We start from the raw sequence: 20,426 nt of genomic DNA, 5'->3' as shown, positions 1-20,426 counted from the left end.
GAGGCAGCGCTATTCATAGCGGATGTTCATTGCGACCGTTGTATCAAGAAACAGCAGCAGGCAAGCGAGAACTGAAGAGCAGGTTTCGAACGAAAATCATTCCGCTTATCAAGAAACGAGAACTTCATCCAACTTTTCCACCTCCTTTCAGGCAGTAGCAACTTGTAGAGCATGAAATCGTATTACTTTTACATTCTATACATGTCTCTCGGCACGAATTCCTATTCGCATTCGTTCAAACATTCAAGAATTTCGAGAAGGACTAGACTTGGCTCCCACAATTTGAAATAGTGTTATAAAAACGGAGCAAATTAGTTTTTCTTTCAAAAGTTGTTTTTTGTGGGGGGTACCAAGTTTCATGTCGCCCTTCCCCCACACTCTCTATATACTTTGACGTTTGGCTCAAATTGGAATAGCTGTCGATAATGGAGTTCTATTTCCCAATTTCAGATCAATTTCAGATTGATCAAATTTAGGAAGTTTCCTGATAATGTCAGATTGACAAGAGTCTGGACGAAAACTCAATATCGCTGTCGAACTGTTGAACGTCACACAAAAAGAAATTCGTCTGATTTTTTTAGAGGGGGTTTTGCGCGTACCAAAGTTGTCGGTGGATGCGTGGATTGCTTGACTCGTTCGGACTCTTAACTTTTCAGCAGCAAACTTTCGTAACGAGAAGTAAAATATGACACAGGACTAGATATGGATCCGCTCTCTCTGAAATAAAAAAAAAAGAAGAAATCGGCCAGCAATACATGGAAGTACAACAAAGGAAGTTTCGTTATGAAAGTCTCTTTTCTTCCTTTTTTCGTTGGTAGTCACCGTTTCTTTTGAATTACACAGGCTACGAGGAAAAAGTTGTCTCAGCTAACGACTTGCTCACTAAAAGTAGAAAAATCACGGGCCAAAGAAAAACACAGCAGTTAATTGAACTTTATAAACTGAGTGAAAAGTTTCCATTCGGACTAATGGTCTCGATAACAATTGCAATAGATATAAATGATTCTTATTGAAACGCGAGTCCCTTTACGCGGACGCATTTCCGTCTTAAATGTGACGCCCTACCATTCGTTTTCAAGTTCATTTTCATCCATCTGAAATTTCGGACCGTTTATGTCAACAAAAGTGTTATCAAATACAAATGGATTTCACACTTGTCCGCGCCTACACGGTAGGCAGGAGAAACGGGCGTCGACAATGAAGGATATAACGAAAAATAGAATATTATTATTACAAGAAAAACAAAAATGGGCCACGAAGGAATAACAACCAATCGTGAAACGTTGGGATTCAATATTCGGCGCCATCGTGATTGCTTGCGAAGGGGAATCGTGTAAAAGAAAATTGAAATCGGGAATAACATATTTCACTGCTGCTGCACAACTCTCGCTGCACGTGCCGGTATGTGTGTACTGTACCCATTTTCGGCCATCACTTTCGCGTGTGTGGGAAAAAAGCACAGCAGCAACAGCAGCAACAACAACAACAACAACGCAACAGACAAACTCGGGTTCAAATAAAAATCTGTAAAACCGAAAGGCCAACGGAGCGAACAGAGTCAAAAATATCAGGATCTCGCCAAGAAACGCATGTAAATATGTACATCAATATCAGATCAGATCAGGTGGGGAGGGTGGGAGATTGTGGGTGGGCTAGGGAAGAAAATATTTTTGGGCGGATGACGATAGAGACACTGGTTGGGAAGAAAAAGTTGTTGGTTTGGTGAATAGGTAATTGTATTTAATGTGTACATTCCAGCGGTGGGGGGTTTCTCTCTCTCATCAGGTAACGACCGACTGCACAGCGCTGCGCTCCTGATAAATGCACTGCAGTTGCCCCTTCAGCTCTTCGTTGGTGATGGACGTCTCGTCGGCCAAGGCGTTGGCTCGTCGAAGATCTTCACGAACCTTGAGCCAACAAAAAAAAATGAATGTCAAATCGTGAAGAATTCAGCGTTTGCATTAAAGACGACCCGCATAGCTGGGCAAACTTCCGGCCATTATGCATTAGCGTAGGAATGCAGTGTGCATAGAGGGTAATAGCGAGGGAGGCCAGTTCACGTCCGATCGATCCAGATGGCTGTGTCTCTACCATATCAGAATGGGACCAGTCAGGTGCGCACGAGCACTTTGGTCCTATTACAGCAACCAATCCCGACCGCTCTCGGCGGTCCCTTTCCCATGTAGTATCGCTGTTTTCTCTCTTCATTCCGTCGCATATTATTTATAAAAACAAATTGAGAGACAGCAAAGTAAGACTCTCAGAACCAGGAAGGAGGAACGACGAGAAGACGGATGAGGAGGAGAGAGCTCTCTGCTAACAAACTCACGCTCCGATGGCGCTTCCTCACATCGAATAAAAAACAACGGAATAACCGGGCTATGGCTGCGAATGATTTATTCAAAGTAGGAAATCCCTTGCTTCCTTGCAGTGCATTGAAACTATCCCAGGACGTGAACCCCTCTCTGTATAGTTTCCTTTTTTTTTTTTTGCTTAAATTTTATTTTTGGTATTCAAGTGCCGGATTTCGGGATTTATGTATTCCCTACATAATCACGCTCACGATATCCGTTTTTTTTTTATTATTCTCGAACAAAAATGAAAGTAAGAGAACAGGGTTAAAAAAATCAGACAAACAATGCAGATGAAAGTGATGGGGTAATGAAAAAGTAGCTAAACGGGGTGATAAGGAGATTGCAGGTTTTCAATCCAGAGGCTCCGTGATGGAAACAAATGGAAGGCCAGCCAACACTGACAGTAATCGGAAGGCGACTGCCAAACGCGTGAAACAAAAATTTATGGATTTTTAACCATAATAGTCCATTTTTTATTATGTGCGCAACCGTATAGCAACTGTAGGGCCTAACAGGGAACTTGCTTCGACCACATTGTTCGCCTAGCCCCTTATTTTCTCCCAAAACAAAAAACTGCCGAGTCAATTCAAATCGTTAAATTCATCAGCCTGGTGCATTAAAAAAAAAAAAAAAAAAAAAAATTGAATGACGCCGTCAATCCGCCAGTAAATTACAAAAAAGAGAGAGTGAAGCCGTTATCGTTTCCCAAATCCATCAACGCTCATTAAAAAACCAAGTCACATTAATTGTATGCAAAGAACTTGTTCATTAAGCACCGTAATCTACTCCCATACTACCCACCTACTACCTACCCTTACTATATAAGCTTGATGGAGAAGTGTGGGTGGTACCTTTTCAACTTGTCGAAAGACTCGGAGAAAGTTTAATCCGGCTAGTTTCCTCAAATCCTCTTCCGTCCACGTTGGATCCTGCAACAGTTCGGCGAAGAGGTACGGATACTTGGAGACATCCTCCAATCCTTGAGGTGTCCTATCAGAAAAAGAAAAAGTCAATATCAGGCATGAACACCAACGGTGAATGGAATAAAAAGACAACAAGCGAGGTGGGCAAATCAATTACATTCCCCCCAGTGGAAACCGAAATAAGATACGTACGTGTTGATGCCGTCGTAACCGGCACCGATGCCGACGTGGTCGATTCCAGCGACGCGCCGGATGTGATTGATGTGAGCTGATTTTGTAGAGAGACGACCGTGTGTCCATCGGCAGGATATGGAGTTCGTGTCCAAACATAGTGACAAGACGAGTCAAGTCGGACAAAAAAGAGAAAATCGAATCAATCGCAAGAGAAAAAAAAAGGGAATGAAGAAACCGAAAGATGAGCTTATACTTAACCTTTTGTACATTACGGTAATACTATCTCAAGTTGAGGAGGAAGGACAACGGACAGGTATAAAATAACAGAAATAAAAAGGAAAGTGAAAAACAAGAGAAAATCAATGTATAGTGCTCCTGTCGCAGAGAGGCATTGAGGGAAGACGGGGTCGCATGTGACGATGGAATGCTGTGATACTACGGCGAGAAAAAAACACCCACGAAACTCTGACGAGACACTTACCAACGACGTCCGGGATGGTGCTTGTCTTGTTACAACTGACGAAGAGGCTGAAGAAGCTCACCATCACTATTCCACCGTTGGTCACCTAAAAAATCGTGAGCAAACAAGGCCAGCCGGCACAACAGCAGCCAAAGAGAGAGAGAAAGTCAATACAGGATCAACAATCGAACAAAAGGCAACCAACCCAGGGTCAGCATGGCAAAAAGGTATATAGAATAGGCCTCCTATATAGTGCATTCTGCCCCCACCCCGTAATGGCTTAGTATATATAAAGATCCGTAGACACAGACGGATGAATCGATACGCCCAACTCCTACGCGCGCACTGCTCCATTTATAAGAGCCGACGAATGAACATCACCTTCAATTCCTCAGATTACTTTCCTTTCTGGGAATCTTGAGATCTGCGCGCTCTCGCAGTTATTACCGTTGTTGTGAAGTCTATACGATCGGCAATGAGAAAAGTCGGACATTTCATCCAATAATCGACCGAGACGACGCTTTCGTAGAAACATGCAACTTTCTTCTTTTTTTCTCTCTCTCTCTCTTTCTTTCTCTCTTTCTCCGTTTTCGGGACTCATTTCCCGTTTATTTACTTATTTCTCTCGAGTTAAGAGACCGTCTTTTATACGTCGTCGTCCTTTACACAGGTCCGTTTTGCCGCTCCATCTGTGGCCAACAAAACTTGTAATGGGAACGACTATAGCTGGCGGGTTGGCCGTCGTTGACTGTTGTCTGGACAACTCGATGGCAAGGAGAGAGAGAGAGAGAGGGTATACATAACAAAAACAACAACTACGACTACTTACTAGAGCATATAACAAAAGAAAATGAGATGCCATATAAAACCCGACCCGGCCTCCTCCCCCTTTTCCACCCACACATAGTATGAAGAAGAAGAAAAGTTTTGGGGCCAGCGCTTTTAATCGTTAATTACTCGGCTGCTTGTGTTTATTTTTACCCAGTGATATACCGCCCCGGCGATGGAATATACAGTTTCGCTCGTTATGTTACTTACAGTGTACACATACATACACAAGGACTACGGCCAAAGCAACGGAGCGATTAGGTGTCCGTCCTCGCGGCTACTTATTGCCAAAGTCAAGGATATCCAGTGAGCTACATATACATGTCTAACGGCAATCACGAATGAAAGAAGGAAAATAAAATAAAGTGGAAAAATAACCAGAGATCTCAAAGCTTAGAAAATAACTGGACTGAACTGGACTAAGAAGTTTTGCGGGAGAATGGCCTATATAAATGAATATAGCAGCTCGGCTATAAATGAAATGTCGAGGCTTTCAAGAGTTGTATCAATGTTGTTTTCTTTTCCCTTCGAAACTGATCCCTTATAAGTAAAGGATAATGACGGCCACGTTCGTTTCACCATACAACAACTTTTTTTCCCCCCTTCTGATCCCTGCTTGCCTGCTGGTATTGGCGGCAGTGCGAATACTACTCTCTTGTACAACGACTTCCATTCGATCTTTCTCCTACAGGAGGACTAACAAGGAGCCCTACAGTGTTCCCTGCAGCGGTATGCTGTCTCCTTTCCACTATAGTCTATTTATTATTTATGGTAGTCTCCTACGTTTCGAGACAGGAGCAACATGAATAAAGGTCTGCATATATTAGAGAAAAACAAGTTTTACCAGTCTTTTGAGAACTTCGTCCGGCACGTTGCGAGTGATATTGCAGAGGGCACGGGTCGACGAGTGCGAAAAGATGACGGGCGCCCGGCTGGCGTCCAGTGCGTGGTGCATGGTAGCGGAAGATGCGTGAGAGAGATCCACTATGACACCAAGTCGGTTCATCTCTTTGATCACCAGCTGCGTATAATAATGATCAAAAGAATTTTAACTCAAAGAGAAGAAGACACACAAATCCGTGCGACTACCCAGTGTAGGTACGATAGAGAGTTGGGCCGCATTTGTTCGACATTGTAAGAATATAATTACAATAGTGCGAAATCTCTTTTCGCTTAATTTTCGTCGACAACAACGACCCATCAATAAAGGACGGAAAATTGCGCAGACGGGGGGAAATTTTGATGATCGACACAAAAAAGAAAAAACGGATGGGAAATGATTGAAAAGCGAAATCAAAGATAAAGACGCCAGAGACGCTAGCGTATAATAGAGATAAACATTGGACGACAAAATGCAAACAAGAAAAAAAAAGATGGTGGAAAGAGAAAGGAGAAGAGAAAAAAACATATATATCTCGTATAGATCTATCCTTCGATGAACAGCGGGGAATTGTAAGCCTCTTATATGCTAAGATCAAGATGGAACTCTTATATTCTAGACTTTTTTTTCTCTCTCTCTCTCGCTCTTTGGCTTACGACGCAGGCAAAGAAACTCGGCAGCCTTTCGGTCCTGTGCATCTAAGCAGCCGTACATTCGGCAACATGCAGCAGTTTTCTAGCTTTTGCTGGGGATTTGACGCTATATAGATCTTTTCACTTTCTTTTTCTTCTTCTACTTTCCTTCTTTTGTCGATTTCCCGTTTCTATCTATCGCAATCTTTTCGTTTGAGACGCACAATCGTCGATAAATAATACTAGTTTCCTTTTTTTGTATTATTATTATTACTATTATTTCCGAGAATTCGACCAAAATTCCCGATTTCACGTTGATTAATCCAGCGAATGTGTGCGGAGCATTTCGCTCCGGCCACTGTGGAAACATGTAGCGGGAGCTCTTTCAACGCGTGTCCGCAGTTTTTTTGGTTGATTGCTCGGTGGTGCGCAAATCGCTTTTGTAAGTCTTCCGACGTCTGTTGTGGAAATGGAGGTGAGAATTATGATCGATCCTTTTCATCACCTGCCGGTGGTCTGTGAAGCCCTCTTCATTCAACCGAAAACGCCGCGGGATCAATTCATCATCAAAGCCCCCCCCCCCTCCTTTTGAGTGGACACGGAGCAAAAGAAATCCAACCGGAACAAACAGACGTACAGACGCACGAAGCGTAAAAGGTACACACTCATACGTATACGTACGTATGTATAAGAAAAAATAGGAAACGTGGGTACTCGGCAAGAAGGACTTAACAATATGTTATATCTACTTGAACAGCTTCATTCACGATCCCGTGATCTCCAACAAATGGAAAAAGGGGACCCCAAAGAATGGCTCTAGGAAATAAGGGGGAAATAAAAAAGGATGCAAGGAGAAGTAAGATGAATTGAACTCGACAGTTGGGTCGAGTCCACCGGACACACACACACACACACGACGGTGAGGTAAGCGGCTCTACACCATAGCACACGGCACACAGAGGAGAAACGAAGAAGAATTTATAGAAATCTATACGTAAGGTTCGCTTGCTCGCCGGATAGCGGAAATGGATTGTGACAATCTCCCTGAGGGAGGAAAAGCGACGCAGCAGTTGACAAAAGGAGAACAAGAAAGAGAGAACCTGTACATTCAAGGAAACGGGATGGAATAAAGGAGAAGAGAAAAAAAAGCAATAGTAGTATACATATACAGTATTCTTACATGTATATCTACTATATTGTAGTGTTCAAGATTCGGATTAGGGCCACGAACGCTCTCCGGCTCTGTATGTGTACACAGCGAACACCATCAATTGACACGAAATGATGGCAAGGGTCTTATCTAGTACTACGTCTCTGTAAAAACCTGTCTCTCTGTCTTTGTTATTTATCACCTTTTCTCTATCGCTACACTTTTCTTTCGTTTATTTTGTTTCGCCAAATGACATTAACTTGCTATACTGTCTGCAAAGTTCCCAGCATGATTCAATTTATTCCCTCTTAAATCTCCTTATTTATTGATAAATGAGTCGGGAGTTCCCTTCAGTAAAGAAAACACCTGGGAGCCCAGTAAAAAGTTTTTCACGTTCTCAGGCCAATCGCACTTGTCGGTGGGAGGGGGGGGGGGGATCAATTACAGCTGGAAGAATCTAGCAGAATTACATCCTGCACTTACAGGGAGATTTTAAATAGCAAAGAAACCAAATCCATAATAGATTTAAGGCGACGAACGGCTGTTTCACTTGTACCCTGGATTGAATGCAAACATTATTCCGCACTCTACTGGCTCACGTATCTACTTATTCCTGTATGTAATCCTACACATATTTATTTAATGGCTATTCTATTTCAGTCGCTTACACACCCCAAGTTGTCAACGGCCGCCTTACATAACCGTTCGATAACGTCACCCACAAATGAAGAGCCGCGTGCTATAACTGTCCTAAAGCTCGTCGACACCAGGGAGATGTTTTATTTATTACATTGCAACCGAGTCGTTGGTTGTCGCGTCCATTTGTTATGTTGTTTCCACCCACAGAGGACACAGTAGCTACAAATGTGTTTATCTAGTAATTTTCTGAGTGGATTGTTATATAACAGTCGAGAGACCAGCAGCGCGGCATAGAGCCAGATACTGTAATATTGACCACTGCGCTCACCAAAAAAGAAAAAAAAAAGGATTTAAAAATTGCAAACCTTGCCAAAGTGGGTGAGTCCTCCTTCACGCGGATGATGAGGATCGGCTTCGGCGATGGAACAGTCTGCCCTAACAGCCAGACAAAGCGACAACGAAAGCGAGTGTTAGTTTCCGGTACAAATCAGCAATTCGCTTGATTGGATTCTTATTTTGTGGGGGGGAAAATCATCGAAAAAAAAACAAACAAATTCAATAAGTCTAAAAAAAAATAGCATACCACGGCGTATTGCACGTATGGGTGAGCGTGACGTAACGAATGCCGAGGTCGTAGTAAGTGCGCAAAACGCCGAGGCTGTTGCCCAGAGAGTGGCCACCCTCGACGCCCAATAGACTGGCTATCCGTCCTTCCTGATGTGATTCCTCAATGCCTGCAAAAACAAATACAAACACATATACAACGCTGTAGCAGAGAAGGGTGGTATAAGCCGTACACGACACGTTGTTATGTTGTTATTTCACGTCTCTCGATCCCCTTATACTCTCCGGTTTTTGTTTTGGGGTTTTGTGGTATGGTTTTTTTATGTCTGCAATCATTACTTATTTCGCTCTTTTCTGCTCGATATCACCACCCGTTGATATGGGGCTCTGTTTCTTTCTTGATTGCAGCACGGAGCATCTCTTTGGTTTCGTCCGATCGATTGCGTCATAACCATTCTTCCCTGCCCAATCTCTTTTTCCCCCTTTTTCCCCCATCCTGTTTGCCCTGCCCTGTTATCTCGTAATCACACTCTGCGAGATTGCTCGGCCAGAGTCAAACAAGAACAAAAAAAAAAAAGCTCAGACTGGCATAGTCCTGCACGACTCTGCAGAATCCCGATACTAAGCCGACCTATATAGTATCGCCAGCCAACGACCGGGACAGCCGAAAGCTACCCACTACATACACACACAGACACACACTGAGGAGAACAAAGGTCCCGTGATCTACTATCCTGTCTGTTGTATATGTATACATATACATTCAGTCAGGCCGACGACGTCTTCACGGAACAGACGAGTATGCATACATACGGCGGCGGTGGTAGAAGCAAAGTCCGTGCTGGGGGGCGACGGCAGCACAAATGCAAATTCGCTGCGTCCGTTCGTGGATGCTGTCGTTTGACAAGCAAAACTTTGCCATTAGGCAAATAACGGGTCTCTCCCTATCCAAACACTAGGCAGGACATCAGGAGTGAGTTGACCTGCTATCTATCTATCTTAAATTACGAACGCCCAGGTCTTTCGCCGAAAAGAGTTCCCTTCCGCCAACCCTCCATGTAAAAAAAAGTCTTACAGGCTCCAGAGACGGGACAGGCAGGATCCGACATTAATGGATGTGGCACCCAAAAGTTGCGAGAGTCATTGCTGTTGCTGGGTGGCAAAAGACGAATGATGCCAGACCTCGGCATCTTTCCTCGTCTGGCCTCTCTTTCGAGTATAGCTCTTGCGATTGATATTTCGATTGGCTTGATCTACAGATAGACAAGTTCAGATGCGATGGATGTCCTTACAACTCTCTAAACATTAGTTGGACAGCAGGAAAAGAACGATGGATTCAACCCAATTTTCAAATCGATAACTTATTGATAGTACAGAACTTTGAAACGTAATACAGACAAATGAAGAGAGTTATGAGAAATTCTTTGGGCTCACCTTTGGCATCGACGGCTAATCGAAGATAGTCCGAATATCGATCAACCATTCGCTTGATCAAATCGATCTGCTCCAGCGTTTGTTTGACGGCGTCCAAATACTGGGCACCGCAAGGGACGTAAGCCGCCCAGAACTGCAAGTCCAAAAAAAGAAAGAATAGTACATAATACATAATACAGTCGTGATGAGATGGATCGAAAGTCCCGCTTCCGGGATCCACCACTATACACTAATACACTATACAGAGCTATACAATGAGGACGCTAACGCTGGCGGGATTTTTAAACACAGACAGTCGAACGCATTGAAATGCTCGTAGAAAAAGAAAAAGAAAAGGAGGAACTGCGGGGTATCGAACGTGGACAACACGGATCGAACAAGGCGAACCAGGATCCGCGTTTTCCTGCTGTGCGGTTGCAAAAAGTTCTTTTGATGGAGGGGGTCAGGGAGGACGGAGTAACAGCCCCAGACGTCTGCTACTCGTATGCACACTAACTGGAACATACCTGGGCTCCGACGCGTCCCTCTCGCAGCCTGGGAAGATCCGTATGCGACCAGGCACTCTTGGACCACGGGTCTTGATGTTGAAGGCCAGTTTCTAGGGCCCTCAGCGTGTTGAGCTTACCACCGGCAAATTTGCGGATGTTCCACGGCATGTCGTTGTGGCTGAAGTGGGGCACACACATGAAAAGAGAAGAAAAGGAAACAAAAGATTCAAGTAGTTCAATGTCGCCCGAGAGTCAAGTCATTAAACTACGCGGCTTGAAACAGCTCGGTCATCAAACAGGATGGATGGCGATGAAAGTTGGAAGAGGAGTTTGTACACACCATTTATACGTGTGTGTGTGTGATGTGTGTGTGAGAGAGAGAAAAAAAAGTCGCAACATTTGAGACACTTGCCCCGTGCATTTACGGGCCGTGTAGTAAATCGATAAAGTTCATTACGGTCGAGCCGGTAATTACATTGGAAGCTGGCAGCAGACGGGGTCTGCGCTGCATTTTAGCCAGCCAACCAGAACGGCATTAGAAGCAAACAAAACGGAAATAAGCATCAGCATCAAGCAAGTAGCATTCTTCTTCCTCTTCTCTCAACAAGAAAATAAGAAAAAACACAAAACGAAAGACACAACAAACAGTTAAGAGAGAAAACTACCGAAACGCCGCCAGTCAGACAAACGTCAAGTTGGCAAAGAGAGAGATGGAGAAAACAACAAACCTAAAGCTTATAAACATGGCTAGCCAAACAAGCCCAAAAAAAAACAACAACAAACAATTCTATGAATACGGGTGTGCGTTTTTATAAAGAGCTGCCAATGCCTTTTGTTTTCTTGTTGTGCTTTGCCAGCACTCTGGGCAGTGTCCCGATCATTTCCACGAAAGGTGAAATCACGCTGCCAGTCACGACGTGATTCCGCATCAGGCGGAATTATTCTCTCTCCCGTCCAGGAACGTCATCACATCGCACAGATGAGCGGAGATGAAAGGGATAAAGTTGGGGACTGTCAAGTTTAAGGAGTCAACCAAGAGTCAAAGATCAGATGCCGCCCCTCCTGGCGGCTAATGACAACGACGACCAGCCAGTGCTGCTGCTTTCTCGTTGAGTCAAACCGGTCGTCCAAATTTGATTGACTCGCGACCCCCTCAAAAGTCCCCACACACGGGGAGAAAAGAAGAAAAAAAAATGTCCGCCCGAGCGCGCTGAATGGCGGTCACGCGGGTGGTACACATTACTCCGTCTAATCCACATAGATGTGTCATGTCGGGGGGAAAAGAAAAAGAGAAGGAGCAGCGTGTGAGTAAACAAACGGGAAGGTACACACACAAACACAGCAGGCAGCAGCGTTGACGCACAAAAGAGTTACGGCGACCGGAGGAAAAATGAAAAAATAAAAAAAAAAAGGATCGAAAAATATGGGCAGAAAATTGCCGAGCCGACGGGCACAGCAAGAACATTATGGAGAGTTTTGGACAAACAAAAAAGATAAGAGGGTGGGAAAAAATAGGATAAACTAGACAGGAGCATCCGTCGCCAACAGTTTGATGTTATCGATTGAAAGTGTAGAATAGCGCGGGGAGGAAACGACGGCTGGGATTAAATAAATCCCGACACAACGTGATCGTGCCGCTGTGCATGCGATTGCACGTGAAAAGTACGTATTATAAGGTGCGGGACAAGCGTTGATCCTTCGGGAAGGACATAATAACTGGTGAAAGGTGAAATTATCGCTGCGGTGAATCTATAGATATACTTTCGCCTGGTGAAATTGTAGCAGCAGAGTACGATCAGTTTACACGCTACTACCACAGGTACATTATACGGTGTATAGTTATAGACATGGATATACACACACACGCGCGCCCGCTGTTCACATACGGAATCCGGCACCTTTTCTTCCGCTCGACCGGTCTCATTTCCGACCTGTTTCTCATCGTTGCATTCAATCGATAGAACGAATGAATATATGTTGCTGCTACTGCTGACGCCCGTGGAGCGCCAGGGCTTTTTCATTCCGGCAACAAAACATCCGTCGCTTGAATTGATGACTTTTGGAGAGTCGAAATCGCAGACGGCTTCAGTTCGAATATCAATCTCGTCTCTCTCTCTCTCTTTTTCTATGTATATACTGCTGCTACTCTCCTCTAAAGCTTTTCTCCATTTCGACGTCGAATTCTCCCATTCTAACCCTTTTTTTCCCTACCCATTTCTATCGCCATTCTGTCGATTTCTCTTTTTCCCATCGCGGATTCTTATACTGTACATACATATATATTCCGCCCCTTCCAGTCGCTCACTTCCATTTCTTCGTCTCAGCTCCGCTGGCATTTCCCAGTGTGCGAGTCTGTACATATATATTAATGGGCAGCAACTCGATCCGTGATGGATTACAGAGAGCGGAGAGCAGCCTGTCGGATCTCGGATGGAGCCGGGAAACTACTACTACAGCTCTGGTGCGGCCCCTGCTTATACAGTAGTAGTAGTAGTAGTAGTAGTGCGTGTACTCCTAGGAGAGAACTACTACGCGTCAGCCAAGAGAATTGGGCAACGACCACCACGATCCTCACTCGGAGAAAAAGAGCTACTCATTTGCTGTAATGGATTTATCTTATTGCAAACGAGTGGGCTTGAGGTAAATGAAAACGCCGACTGTACACAACGGCTTAGCGTGCTCTCTCGTCTTATCTTCTTTTGTTTTTCTTCGGCCCAACTATGTTAAGGGCTACGGCTAATTGAGAGTGTATACACTGAATAAAGAAAGCGAGGCAAATTGATGACGGAAAGAAAAGAAAATTAAATAGCTGGCAGTCGAGAGCTCGAGAGTCTCCCAAATGAAAAAAAAAAAAAAAATCCATTTACAGCTAGTTAATTGATCCTGGAAAAAAACCATTTTGCATAATTCAAAGCGATAGTGGGAACAACGTAATGAAAATTCAGAAAGTCGCTAAATTCAGAGAAGCTAGACAGACGTCAGGAATAAAATGAAATTTCTGTTGTGCTAACGTGTAAATAGTTGTTCTGAAAGCAATCATAGACGGACAGTCGCTTGGATGGCAACTATGCGGCATGCGCTTGATTGACAACGTCAAATATTTTTGGAAAAATGAGAAAATAATAATTCAAAGTTTATCCCGACACGGATCGAGTTCTCTGCTGCTCCTAACCGTCTAACGACAAACTTGGTAGCTACTCTGACGCAAATGGCCACAACCCAGTGTCATGCCTGTGCTACTGAATTTTAAAAAAGGATAAATAGGGCTCCAAATTAGGGTTTTGTTGACGAAGTCGCTTGTGGTTGCTGGGCCATGGGTTTGCACTTTGCAGTGCCAACAAAAGTACCCACTGTGGGACCGAACAAGGAGACGGATAAAATCAAATCAATCGATTATTGTGCGAGTAGAGAATTGGCGGATTCGGCAGTTCACACAATCCGATTGGGCTGGCGCACGTTCTCAGTGACACTCGCTCGCGAACAAGTTGATTCCTCAACCCAACGCCAATCGTTTGGTTACATCTATGCATGCAAGCTGATGGTTTTCATCTTCACCGTGCCGACTGCTTATTCGGTCTACAGTGGCACGGCCGGTACGTATCTCAAGTCAAGCAAATCCTAATTCAATTTACATTGGAGATGAGGTCCGTGTCGCCAGACAACCCGAGGAGGAAGAAAAATAGGCTGAACCCATTACCTTAGATCCCTTATAATCAACCGCTCCCGGTACTGGTACAAGTGCTGCTGGCGGGATCCGCGTCAAGAGACTTTGTGCGTGTCTTAATCCATAAACATGCTCTACACGGCTGTGTCCACACAGCAGCAGCAGCTAGTACAGTTGGGTCTACCCCAGTCCAGTAGACAGTAGTAATCAGTTACATTCCGGCTCTGATGCACCCAAAGTCGAACTGTTGGAGAAGTCTAGGCCACTGAGCTATATTGCCGTCAAGTTCTCTCCGGCCACACCGAAAAAAGAGCCAGACGCGCAATGCGGCCACGCCCTGTGCAGATGAATCACACGGCGGATTTGACGACATCAACTTGTCATTGACTAGATGCCGCATTCCGTCATCTGTGGGAAGAAGCCATCCAGCAGCAGCAGCAGCACACCACCGAAAACAGTTTGGCTAACAATCCAGAACAGCAATACATTCATATATGCATGTACGCGGTGTATATAGAGACATGCGCTATATATTACTATTCGCATAGTTCTTGACGTCTTTACGCTAGTGGCATTGGCAGTGATGTGGCGTCGTCGTCGCGGCACATCATTATTCGGGACTGATGCTGTTACAAATGAAACTATTTTGCATGCGATCCAGTATTCATCATCAAATGAATCAGCTATGCACGGCAATGTGTCAGCGCCAGCCGCTGCCGATCTTTCCCGACAGCTGGCGAAGAAGAAGAAAGAAAGAAAAGAAACTCAAATGAAAGTAGAGGAAGAAGAAGAAGAAAAAAAAATAAGCGATGAACAGAATGGGAATGAGAAAACGAATAGCTAAGTAGTTGGGGGGCTCGGATGAAGAGTTTTCTTCTTGAGAGAGAGAGAGAGAGCGGCGAACCGCCAGGGCCACCAATAAAAAAGAGGACGAATGGAGATATAAAAAGGAATAAGGAGGGATTTTATGGTGTGGAAAACGAGTGGCAGGGCCCCTTTCGTCTCCGAGAAAACAGGAGAGAAGAAGAGAAGATATATAAGAGAATTGCTGGGCGAGGAATGAATGATATCCGAGGGAGAGAAAGAAAGAAAGAAAGAAAGAGGAAAAGAAGAAAGGAAATTTGTATTAGCATTCGAAGAGTGTCCATCGCGACCCCCAGCTGGTTAACATAACTTTGGGGCCAACGTGAGATATTTACTGTAATACTCCATCATTTCAAATAATCATTTGCCGCCATTTCGCATGCCGAGAGATGGAATTAACGAGATGCGGAAGCGCCATCAACTGTAACCGAAAGCAAACAAGGGCAACTTTTGACGAGCAATATGGAGCCGAACGAAATAAAAAAAAAAAGGGACAACGGGCCACTAAAAACTCGACTTGAAAATGGCACACACACACACACACACGCACACAAAGGGGAGGGGGAGAAACGGACGGAAACGGAAAATAAGAATTTAAGAGGCGCTTTTAAGCTCTCCGCTTTTGTATGACCTACCCGTCAATGAGAGGCACTTGAGCCAAGATGTTCTGGGCGGCAATGAGTCGTTCTTGCAGTGACGAGCCGGATCGTAAGGCCAATGGGAGGCCGACGCCAACGCCCGTTCCCAGCGCAACCAAGAGAGCCATGCAGAGAATGCACCATTGCTTGCCGCCAACTTCGGCTACTTCGCGGGAGCGTGTATCGACGTAATGCGCGCAAGAGTCAAGTTTGGGATCAAGCAGCAGCAGCAGCAGCAGCCGAGAAAATGAATCCCAAAGCGTTGCGTGGTGTCGATCAACATAAAAACAAATAAAAAAAGGCAAAAGAAAAGAGATGAAAATAACAAGGCTAATCATTAGTCACCCTAGAAGCCCACCCCAACAACACTTTCCCTTCCAGCTATAGAGTCGGATAGATATAGACTATATGCACAGCGAAGCTCTATAAACGACGACCGAAACTTGATAGCGTCTCGTTATCTCAACTACATACCATAATGTTTTCCTGTTTGTGATATAGTACAACCGAACTTGAGGACTAGAACTCAAAATATGTTTTCCAAGCAATCAATTCGCGTGGATCCGATGGAGTAACCCTCCCCCCTCCCTCCCAACAACAGTATTATTAACACAATTATGTTCTTTCGGATCATTTTCGCGATTTTAGAGATACACTAGAGTAAGACTGTATTTTTTTTATTTTTTTAAGTTTTAAAAGAGAAAACATTTGACAATGTTTGTTTTTAAAGTTTGGAAATGTGTGACTTTGAACAATGTTACTATTCTTTTTTAGTTTTTGTTGAAAAGTAGTCCCATGTTCGCATTACTTTGTGTGGAAAAAAAAACTACAAGAAGTTCGGGTATTTCTAACAAATTTAATTGTTACGTTAGTGTTAATCAAATTGCGCTAAAATTTGATTAGCACTCTTAGTAGTACAAAGGATCGATTAAGAAAACTTATTTATTGAACGCGTTTAATTTTTCAGGCAATAAACATGTCAAATAATTAAGCGGAACGGTAAAGGCGCCCCAGGCACAGGAACACGGGAGTACCTCAGAGTCGAGTGCCATAAGCTTCATTTGCCTAGCAGGGAAATCTTAAATTTGTATTTTAAACATTTCCATCTCCTAAATAGTCTGACATTAGGCGCCCTTTCAGTTTGAACGAGATTCGGTAACGTCCAATCGTTCTACAACAGGAATCCAAGATGGGTCATAATTCATTTAAAGTAATGAAAGCTTCCCATCCCAAGACTCGAATCGGATATTTGCGCAAAGCTAATTATTAATTTTCAACCTCTGGCGAAAATAAATAAATCTGCAGATACTTGTTTCGCTTCAAAGTTTCTCTTGCCTGCTTAGATGTGCCGAGTAGGCTATAACCTGAAAGGAGCCATCCAATTATTGTGATCCCCCAGCAACGGCTTAGCTGTTTTCTACTTGGCCACTAAGCAATTTATTGAATTATCAATCCATTGCCAGAAATCTTGATGCTCCTATGAACTTTGAGAGGGTGGGGGAGGGGCGATATAGCGCAATTAGCATCCATTAGTTTCGCCTGCTCCTTACGAGACTCACCGACAAGTTCATAGGCGCCGCAATGCTCAGTTATTTAGACTCTTACGTCATGATCCGTCGCCCACCATACTCAACGAATGTTTATTTGCAGATAATAATACGACAGTATGGCAATCCCATAGAGTTCCCTCGCTACTGTTGGGGAGGTCTTAACTCTTCAGTTAAAAAAGGAGGAGCCAGGAGTCTGTACAGTACTATATTGTATGCAGACACGGAGCTATAGAGAAAGTGTCTCCATGGAGCAGAGGAGAGAGGAGTGTACTATAGGCGCCGTCGGAGTAAAACAGTCAACAGACATTCAAGCCTCTCGTGCACAGTTTGCACGAAGATATTGAGCGACAGTATAGTAGAGGGCGAACGCGGGCGGATCGATTTTCGCGCGTGGCATAACACCTTTTCACATTACATATCGGTATAGACGTCTGTAGGAGAGAGAGACTCCTGTTCGACTAACCTCTTCAGACCCCCTCGCACACACAATGGCGAACTGTGTATATGCGTCGCACACACAAGAGGAGATCCTATACACTGCAGTCTTTACGGCTCTTATCTCTTGGCTGCTGCTGTATACCCTCCTGTTTCCGCGTGACCCTCTTTCTTTGCAACTCCATCCATCCGCACCGCCTTTTTATATCAACTGCACTTCCCCCCAACAACAACAACCAACCCCCCAAAAAAGAAAAGAAAAAAGAAATGCATTGATGTAATAATAGGAAGACGACCGCGCGTCGATTGTGTAGGAGCCCGTCGCCAAATGTCACTTTTGAAGGTGACGCATATTATTTATAGACAGGACAGGAGGTGAGAGCAAAGAGAGAGAGGCCAGGGCGGCAGGAAGGAGCGTCGACAGTCGAGGGAACGCGCTGGCTGGCTGGCTGGCCTGTCTCCCGCCAATGTATGTACATTTCTCCCCGTTCGCTAGTTTCTTTTTCTTTTTCCCTTCCATATTTCTTGATCTCATTCCAGGCAATCTCCTATATAAAATGCAATAGGCCGTGCAAGAGGAGGAGGAGCCTAAAAAGGCAGCGAAAAGAAATTGGGAGGAAAAAGGGGAAAAAAATGGACGACTCTCCCGGCGACATGTCACGTGAAAACGGTAGACGTGCGTATATATACGCCATTCAGCTTCAGCATTGCAATTCAGTTGGTTCGTGTGTGTGTTGTGTGTGTGCCTTTGGCGCCATCGTCTTTTCCCCCCAGCCCTATACATACAGTACACAAGACGATTGTACGAGATATGCACAACGGGACACGAGCATAGCTATCCGCGTGCCCCGTCATAGCCAAACAGGGGCTGGGATGGAGAGTGGGAGTAACGGGGGGGTTTCACGCTCAGTCGGTGATGATGCTTCTATACGGCACTGATACACACTCGTCATGTCATCGCTAGGCTAGTCTATAGAGTTGCGGCTCCCGACTGTTTGCGCCACCCCGAATCTCTGGGCCATCATTCCGAGTTATTGAATTGAATCCCATCACGCGGACGAGCGCCTCAAAAGGAGCCGGAAAAAAAAAGAAAGAAAGAAGAACAAAAAGAAAAGGGAAACTGTGGAGGCCAGTCGAGATGATGAAGAGCCCACACCCTCGGCAACAGCCCCCATCGTCCAAAATAACGCGTCACGAAATCTAAATGGTCCACTATCCCAACAGCTTCTGGGGAGCTTTCAACTCGACGACGACTTTTGCACATATTCTCACGGGGGGCGAAGTGGGAGGGGGGGGCGGCCAAAGTTGAAGAAGAATATTGACATCGCAACGAACGAACGGAATAGAATCAAATAAGCCGAGCTGCTGTGATGTCCGAAAAAGAAAAGAAAAAAAGAATAAGGCGCAGACGTTTCGTGAGCGGCTTAGACTGTGTCACTCTAGAGAGTTTAAGCGTAGGTAGGAGTAGTAGTAGTAGTAGTGCATTGTCGACGCAGCAATCTCGTTATTGCACGGGACTTTCTCGGCGGGTCCCGTTTAAAAAAAAAAGACAAAACGGAAAAAGAATAAATGAAAAAAGAGAAGATGAAAAGAGACGAAGGTGTTGCGCTGCTTGTCCACCCGACACTCAATAAAATATACACTACTCCCCCACGTAAATATATACATTGCTCTCCCCCGTAGTACTAGACTTTTATTTATCTGCGCTCGCGAAAGATCTTCAAGACAGCCAAACGACTGTACACCACTCGGTGTAGTATATTTACACACACGCAACGTTTATTCTCTTTTTCTTCTTTCTCATCTTTTTGGCGTTGGCCATTTCCCAGTTGAAGATGCTCGCAGGGGCAGGGGCTCTGCTGTTCTCCTGCTTGAAAGGTACCAGACTCAAATACAGAGGAGAATAGCCCCACGCGTTCCTTTCTGTATACACAAGGGCTCTCTTCAAAGTCATTCTAATCAAAATATCAGTTAGAGCAAAGAGAAGGCGAGGTCGAGAGCTGCGAGGCCGCAGGGACTGGAACTGGACGGACGTATATACTATGGCCGGGGATATCTTCTTCTTCTTTTTAGACTTGTATATAGGTACTATAGCCTCCTCCTCCTACTACTCCCACCCAAAAGAGAAAAGTCGACATACAGCTGCGACGGAATTTCCCTCAGACTAGAGAGAGAGAGAGCTCTAAGACCTAATACTCTTCTTCTTATAGGTCTATAAAGAGCTAGCGGTGCTAGCCGGCCTGCGGGGTAAGGAGAGGGGGAAAAAAGAAAGAAAAGAAAAGTCAAAGCTGATGAGGATGTGCTCAAATATCAAATAGATTATGGATCCAATGGCCGGATCGAGGCGTTGGGAGAAACGGGAAAGACTATAGAGAAGATCACTAACGTGACTCACGAGATTTATGACATCAATATCATTCAGCGATAAACCTAGGATTGAAAATTGCCATCACAGTTCGGCTTGCGCTCGATAGCTACTGCCGCAATAGTCTCGGCCAGTCATTTGTAACAGGCGGAATAGACTAATTGAATTACAAGGTCGATAGAATCATATCCCATTTCCAAGTCGGACGCTCAATAACATTTGTGTAATCTTGGCAGGGAAATTTTTAAAAAGTGACCTAAAGAGATTGCGGTACGTCATTCTGAAAAAAAAACCACAAGCTAACGAAAAGCCCCATGATCTACTTTGAATGAAAAACGTGACGAAAAGAAATACAAAGTCTATCATTGGTTTCCGTCGATCCAA

The 20,426-nt window shown here is 44.5% G+C and overlaps 1 protein-coding gene across 1 annotated transcript; it reads right to left on the bottom strand.

The window, feature by feature from the left end:
• Positions 1-1,095: 1,095 nt before the first annotated feature.
• On the bottom strand, positions 1,096-16,124 carry LOC124335982 (dipeptidase 1-like). The gene is made up of 10 exons (XM_046789485.1): positions 15,690-16,124; positions 10,545-10,704; positions 10,039-10,171; positions 8,624-8,774; positions 8,406-8,475; positions 5,584-5,760; positions 3,933-4,017; positions 3,470-3,545; positions 3,206-3,344; positions 1,096-1,907 (listed from the first exon to the last, which is right to left on the bottom strand). The coding sequence occupies exons 1-10, from the start codon at positions 16,028-16,030 to the stop codon at positions 1,782-1,784; spliced, it is 1,458 nt and encodes a 485-aa protein (XP_046645441.1). The 5' UTR covers positions 16,031-16,124; the 3' UTR covers positions 1,096-1,781.
• Between the last annotated feature and the right edge of the window lie 4,302 nt (positions 16,125-20,426).

The sequence above is a fragment of the Daphnia pulicaria genome, chromosome 4, assembly GCF_021234035.1.
Source record: "Daphnia pulicaria isolate SC F1-1A chromosome 4, SC_F0-13Bv2, whole genome shotgun sequence".
Classification (NCBI taxonomy): Eukaryota; Metazoa; Arthropoda; class Branchiopoda; order Diplostraca; family Daphniidae; genus Daphnia; species Daphnia pulicaria.
The sequence above is the reverse complement of the archived record's forward strand: the minus strand, read 5'-3'. Positions and strand labels throughout refer to the sequence as shown.

Coding starts and splice junctions, on each gene's coding strand:
- LOC124335982 (XM_046789485.1), bottom strand. CDS start 16,030: ATGATTAGCCTTGTTATTTTCATCTCTTTTCTTTTGCCTTTTTTTATT. Junction 8,476..8,623: donor CATACGTGCAATACGCCGTG/GTATGCTATTTT, acceptor TCTGGCTGTTAG/GGCAGACTGTTCCATCGCCG. Junction 3,546..3,932: donor CACCATCCCGGACGTCGTTG/GTAAGTGTCTCG, acceptor CTACAAAATCAG/CTCACATCAATCACATCCGG.